Below are 6410 nucleotides of genomic sequence, written 5' to 3' on the forward strand. Positions count from 1 at the left end.
GTTCGTTCCAGCGGCCACCCGTCGCTGCGTCAAACAGCCTATGAACACGTTTCTGGCTTGTGTCTTACAAACCGCTCTGTCTTGGATAGTTTGTAAGCTAACGAGTGGTAGTTGGCGCTTGTAGCAACCCCATGCGCTTTTCTTGAGCCTTCGCTTCCCCAGGCTTCCTCGTCGCCATTACGCACACTCGCGCGCTCGACACCTTCCCGCTTTCAACCGTCGTCGTACACCCTACCTACGTCATCTTATGAGAACCCGGCCCACCATGCAGCAGAACTGCGGGAGCATCCGTCGGCGGAAGGAGATGCGTTCCCAGCCGACCAAGCCTGTCAACTCAGCTTCCTCTTTCGGACCTGGCTTTGCTTCACGGTCGGCCATGGATGTCGACGACAGAAGCGCTTCCACGTCATGGCACAGCTCTACGACGTGCTTGGATGGACAGATGGAAGAGACTGTGTCAGGACCACGGCATGCGGTTGTCGAGGTTAGATCAAGAGATGGAAGTCCAGCACGAACCTTATCACTTTATCACTCCACCATCCCAGAAGAGCTCGCAGGATATCTACGAGTTATGATGCCTGGAGAGACAGGAGTGGAACAGTCTGGCGAGGAGCTGGCAGAGAACTTCCTCGAAGCATTAGATCTGCCGCCGGTCACCAAACAGTCGTTGAGCGAGCTGGACATTCAGAGCATCATCACCAACATCAAGTTACGGCATGACGTCAACTTCGACAGAGATCTCAGCTTCAGACCGAACGTCGATGGCGTCAAAGGCCAAGAGAAGGAGAGAGTAGCGGACAAGTACTGGGGAGCGTTGATCGCCGAGCTGGTACTATACAACCGCATGTTCCACGGCACACCGCCCCTGTCACCGATCCAAGTCGAAGCTTTCACACCATATGCGCAACGGCGGATACCGATTTTGTTCCAGAACGTCCGCGATGTTCTGAAGAGTCTTGTACCCGATCGCGACCATTCCAGAGTGGACGAGCATCTCGACGTGCCCATGCTGATGCAAGCTATTGAGCGAGGAGTGTGTGATCTGGGTCGCTTGTCGGAGTGGATGGCGCAACTACTCAAGGAGCACTGCGCGCCCATGCGCGACATCCTGGTCGATGAGATGGTCACTTGCACAAGGCTAGGCGAGGCGGACCGCAACCTCGAAAAGATCGTAGAAGGTCTGAGGAAGCTGTTCGGCATTCTGGAGGCCATGAAACTCGTAAGTCGCTTGATGGAAGTGATGTGAGCTTAAGCTAACCCATGTAGGACGTTGCGAACCACCAGATCAGGAATCTGAAGACGCTTCTGATCGAGGACAGCGTCAACTTTGAGAAGCACTACCATCTCGACAGACTTGTCCACGGTAGGGCAAGGGTTAACATCAACACGGCACAGACCTGGTTCACCGACGCCGTTGATGAGTTCGGCCCCCAGTGCTCGCCACGACCCCGAGCTGGCCCATGTTTCGAGCTAGAGGTCTTCACTCGCGCAGTCACAGCAATTACATTCGGCCGAGACGGACGGAGCGACTTCCCCGATACCTTCTTCCTAGACCACGATCGCCTAGCATCGCTCAAGGCTGAAGTCGACGACCTCGTTATGTTCGAAGTCTGCATGGAGATGTACACACAACTCGCCCGACAGCTCGGCTACCAAGGCTCCATGACCCTAGCCATCGGCCAACAACTCCGCACCGCCCTCTCCGCCATCATGGGCGAGGCCGTAGGCCACGGCCCCCACCAATGGATGCTAAACTCCGAAGCCCTCTCCCTAGAAATCCTCCGCCAAGCCTCGCACCTCGCCGGCCAAACCCCCTCCTGCAGTTTCGACCACATGGCCGAAGCCAACCAACACCTCCGCACCCTATTCGTGCGCAGATCTTCCTGGCACGCATCCCGCCTCGAAGCCTCGCTCCTCCCCCAGATTCTCGCCAACGTCGACCGCCACAGCACATCCTCGCCCATCGAACTCTTCAACGCTCTTGTTTCGATATCTCCTTCCATGCCGCCTCTTCCATCATTGTCTCGACCTAACATCGCCGATACGTTTGCTTTTGCGCATTTACATCCTGAGACGGCGAAATTGACGGATCTCGCTAATCGGGTTACACATATTATACTGCTTCATTGGCGTATTTGGGGACCTATTGCTTATGTCCAGGAAGACGGGTCGCAGCGCTCGGCTTCTACGGATGGGAATGCGATGGCGAATCAGGTGTCGCAATCGCAATCGCAGTCGCGACAAGTGGCTTCGAATGCTGAGAAAGATGCTTCCACCGTTCCGACGAGTATGCGGACGGGTGAGAAACTGGATAAGGGGCAGGAGGCGCATGGCTGTCATCAGTCGCTTCCGCAATAACACCCACATTCGCCCACACATACGCATCTCCCCCACATCACATCTACCTCCTTCTTCCCTTGTTCCTTCTTCCTATCATCGGGTTTCCTGGCGTTCAAAAGGCTCCACACTGAACGATCACGGGATATACTACTCGGCGCAAACAAGGTCTTCTCTGCTTTTCTTGTTTCCCCACGATACCACCTTTTTCATGCTCACGGCGCTGCGGCAACACTATACGTTGTAATAGAATGTACTTCGAAAAGACTGTCTGTTGGCTTTCTATTACTTTTAGCGATGGGATGTGGGATGTAGCATTAGCGGAGTGTGATTACAGGTTCTCCATATCAATGAACGTTATATTTGTATGCTGTTGTTTTTGTTGCTGTTGGGTTGGTGCTGTGGTGTGACCACTGTACTGCGGTTGTTAACAAGCTCTGCCGATGTCAGCATCCTGAAATACAGGTCCTGATCCTATGGTGCTACTGAATCCGAACATTCAGGTAATGTCGACTTCCCATGCTGGGCATTGCAATAGCTAATACCTGATAGAAAGAATTGTGAACCTCGCAGCATCGACAACTGTTGAGAGTACGGTCTGTATACATTGGCACCTAAGTATAGCGATGCCCGTAACATGGACTGATGTTCATCTACTGGTGATGCGTCATCGGCTTTGTCGCTTCCTCTTTCCGCAGTGGTGAGAGGCACCTGCTACGTTCGTGGTGGTTAGCGTCGAGCTAGTACCAAAGGAGTGTTTGCTGGATACTTTGTTTGCTGCTCCCACTTTCAGTCTTATTCTACGCAGTCGACTCACCTCAGCATCACGACGGCGGCGACCAGCATCTACAAGCGCAGCATGGCCACCGACGTGAAGGACTCCGCGAGCCTATCCGCGCCCAGCGACGCCAATGAGATGTAAGTAGGCAAGACTCGTGAATGTATCTTTACTAACAACGTTAGCACGCGCAGCAACCAGCTCAACTCGCCTCTCTTGCGTCTTCCGGGAGAGATTCGAAATCGCATCTACGAGTATGTCTTCTTCGGTTCGGAAATGATAGTGAAACACTCACGTCACTTCGACAACGCGCTCCACCAGGACAACAACCCTTTCCACGTACTCGCGGCCTGCCAGCAAATTCGTCACGAAGCTACCTCCATTCTCTGGAATGAATGTATCATTAACGTCACGACCTTCAACTGTATTTCTGATTATGACTATTCTGGTGTGCTGTCAGACTGCACTCGCATAACATCACTGGTTGTGAATTGGCAGTCCGCACATGAGCTACGTCGATCAAAGGTCCTAAAAAGGTTCTCCAAGCTGAGGAAAATTTATGTGCAACTAGAGTCGTGGGGATCTAGCTCGGTGCTGTATATGGATAGCATGCGGCGTACTATCTCCGCGATGGGTCTGCAAGTTGAGCTCAGAAAGGGATGGTATGATGAGGACTTGGGAGTTCTCGTGGCATCGAGCGCTTAGATACCCTACTCAGCGAGGATGATTGCGTAAGCGTTGTGATTCGGCTTGTCATGGCTTTGTTCCAGCTTTCGTGCCCTGGAAACAAGCGACCGGACTCCATCGGAGACTAACGACGCCCGGATCCATCACTGCATACAAAACCAGGGAGAAATTGGAGACGAGTACATAAGCAATCAGTTGATCGCAGCACACGAACGTCAATGGTCATAAGCTCGAAACCCATCATTCTCCATGCAGTGAATGAAAGCAATGTCTCTTAGCGAATGCGCTTGCACTCTTGCATCTGGAGAGGTCTAAATTGCCTTGCATCCTACAACGATAGGCTTTTATACTAATCGCGGTCTGTAGGGCACCTGTTCGGTTTCTTCCGTCCATGAAGTGGACCTCCATCGCAGCAACTCCTCGCCCCGAACCCACGATCTGACCCAGCGCCAAAAATACGGACCCTCTCCTCGGTCCACCTGCTCTCCAACCTCTCGATTCGACCTGGAACGTCAGGTTCCCGTCTCGAGACACGACTAGTGGTCACTAGCCACCATCTAGACCCGGCATCCTGATCGCCGGCGCGGGAGATCGCTCCGCTAGTTTTTCGGTACCATCGCCATGGCGTCGCTGTATGGATACGAAAACGTGTCAGATTACTTACATAGCACGCATAGCTCTCCTTTCTAGCAAGATTTTCGTTGTCTTGGACGGAGCGGCTGCATGTTTCCTCCCGCTACACGTGGGCACGGTGCGAGGATGACGCACCAGACCCTGCAGCGAGTCGAGTTCGCGGCTGTCACAACCGTTTCCGGGCAGGGAAATGTGAGGATGGTAACGGCGCGAAAGAGGAACGGGTGCATCAGCGTGAGTCGAGGGCGTCTGTTGTTATTTGTGATGCTCCACTTCAACTGGGTATGAGCTGGTGCGGTCAATGTCGGCGGGGTCGTATAAAGTAATAGCAGGTTCCTCGAGATGCAGGCACATACTCTTTCTGGGGCTTTGCTGATCATATTCGTCTTGAACCCACAATGGCGGCGCCCGTGAACGATGTCGATCCTTCTGCGAGGCTGATTGCACCAGATGGTCTACCGCTTGCTATCATCGTCATCTCGTCCATCTTCTTCGCCCTTTCTATCGTTACCGTAGCGTTGCGGACTTATATTCGAATCAAGAAAAGGATATTCGGCTTGGAGGATGGGTTCATGGTTGTTGGTACGGTACGTTATCACTACTGGTATTTGACCAGTGCTATACTAACGTAACATCAAAGATCGCATACATTCCTGTTACTGGACTTGCCATCTATGGCTGCCTCGCTGGCCTCGGTAGAATGAACGAAGATCTGAATGCATGGCAGCAGTCGGAAGCCATCAAGTACTACCTCATCTGGATCTTGGTATACGTTGTTGCACTCGCCACTGTCAAATCCTCGGTGTGCATCACGATCAGGCGAATTGCATCGATCAAGAAGCCTATGAGAATCACCGTCTGGGTTCTCCTCGCTGTCACCTGGGCGTCTTTTCTCGTTACCTTTGTTGGAACGCTGGCCTACTGCCAGCCGGTGCGCGCTTTGTGTGAGTAGACCAGATTTACGAGCTATAGGTTCGACAAGGCTGATTGAAACGTGCAGGGACTCCGACGTTGATCATGAGTGGCGACGGAGAATGCGCTTCCGCGGAGACATTCCTCATCATCGCGCACACTGCGACCGTATCAACCATCTTGACCGACATGGCCCTGGTTGTCGTGCCGGCTATCATCCTATGGAACACGCAGATGAAGAGACAATCGAAGCTCCAAGCATTCGGTTTGCTATCATTCGCCTCACTGTAAGCCTTCAATCATTGAAATGGTACGAGCAATCACTAACAACACCAGCGCCTCAATCATCACCATGATACGCATCCCCTTCGTCAACAAATTCGAGTCTCAGACCAACCTCCCCTTCTGGGTCGCCCACATCGTCCTCTGCTCGAACGTCGAAACAGGCATCGGATGCTTCGCCTCCTCCCTTCCAGCTCTGCGCCACTACTTCCAGAACGAACGCGATAACAGCACCGACCCCAACAGCAAGCATCGTGTCGCAACGACCATCACCGCAGGCGGCCGCTCGCGCAGACAAAGAGGAGGAGACAGCTACCACGGCCCTTCGGATCACGGCTTCAGCTTGTCGGCTGTGCATCATGGGCGCGATCAGGATGCTTGGGAGAGGATACACGATGGCGCGTCGGATAAGAGCACGGCGCCGATGAACGATAAGCGGATTTATCATGATAGGACGTATACTGTTGATGTTGAGTCGGCTTGATAGGAAGTGCTTTTAGCTTTTGAGGGTATAGTCAGCCCTTGGATGCGCCGCCATAATATCTGATAAGAACTTGTCTAAGGCATTTCCTGCGCTTTTTCGCTCAGTCACCTAGTCAAGGTAAACAATTTCAGCGTCCCTCCCAAAGGTGTCCTTCACGGCCTCATTCAATTCATCATTTCTATGGTTTCGAGAATACCCCCATGCCATTATGACCTTCTGTACCTTGGTAAAAGCCCCTTTATGACCACGCAAGCATACGTGAAGATCCCAAGCAATGCCATAACTGATGTGGACAAT

At 52.8% G+C, this 6410-nt stretch overlaps 2 protein-coding genes across 2 annotated transcripts; both read left to right on the top strand.

The window, feature by feature from the left end:
* Positions 1-265: 265 nt before the first annotated feature.
* J4E83_010508 (uncharacterized protein) lies at positions 266-2358 on the top strand (the record flags this gene model as incomplete). Its single annotated transcript, XM_049337389.1, has 2 exons — positions 266-1219; positions 1267-2358. The coding sequence occupies 2 exons, from the start codon at positions 266-268 to the stop codon at positions 2356-2358; spliced, it is 2046 nt and encodes a 681-aa protein (XP_049183474.1).
* Positions 2359-4833: 2475 nt separating this feature from the next.
* On the top strand, positions 4834-6113 carry J4E83_010509 (uncharacterized protein; the record flags this gene model as incomplete). Its single annotated transcript, XM_049337390.1, has 4 exons — positions 4834-5022; positions 5076-5379; positions 5436-5634; positions 5684-6113. 4 exons carry the CDS (start codon positions 4834-4836, stop codon positions 6111-6113), a joined length of 1122 nt encoding a protein of 373 aa, XP_049183475.1.
* Positions 6114-6410: the final 297 nt, after the last annotated feature.

Source organism: Alternaria metachromatica, assembly GCF_023757995.1.
Source record: "Alternaria metachromatica strain BMP 0045 chromosome Unknown scaffold_46, whole genome shotgun sequence".
Lineage (NCBI taxonomy): Eukaryota > Fungi > Ascomycota > Dothideomycetes > Pleosporales > Pleosporaceae > Alternaria > Alternaria metachromatica.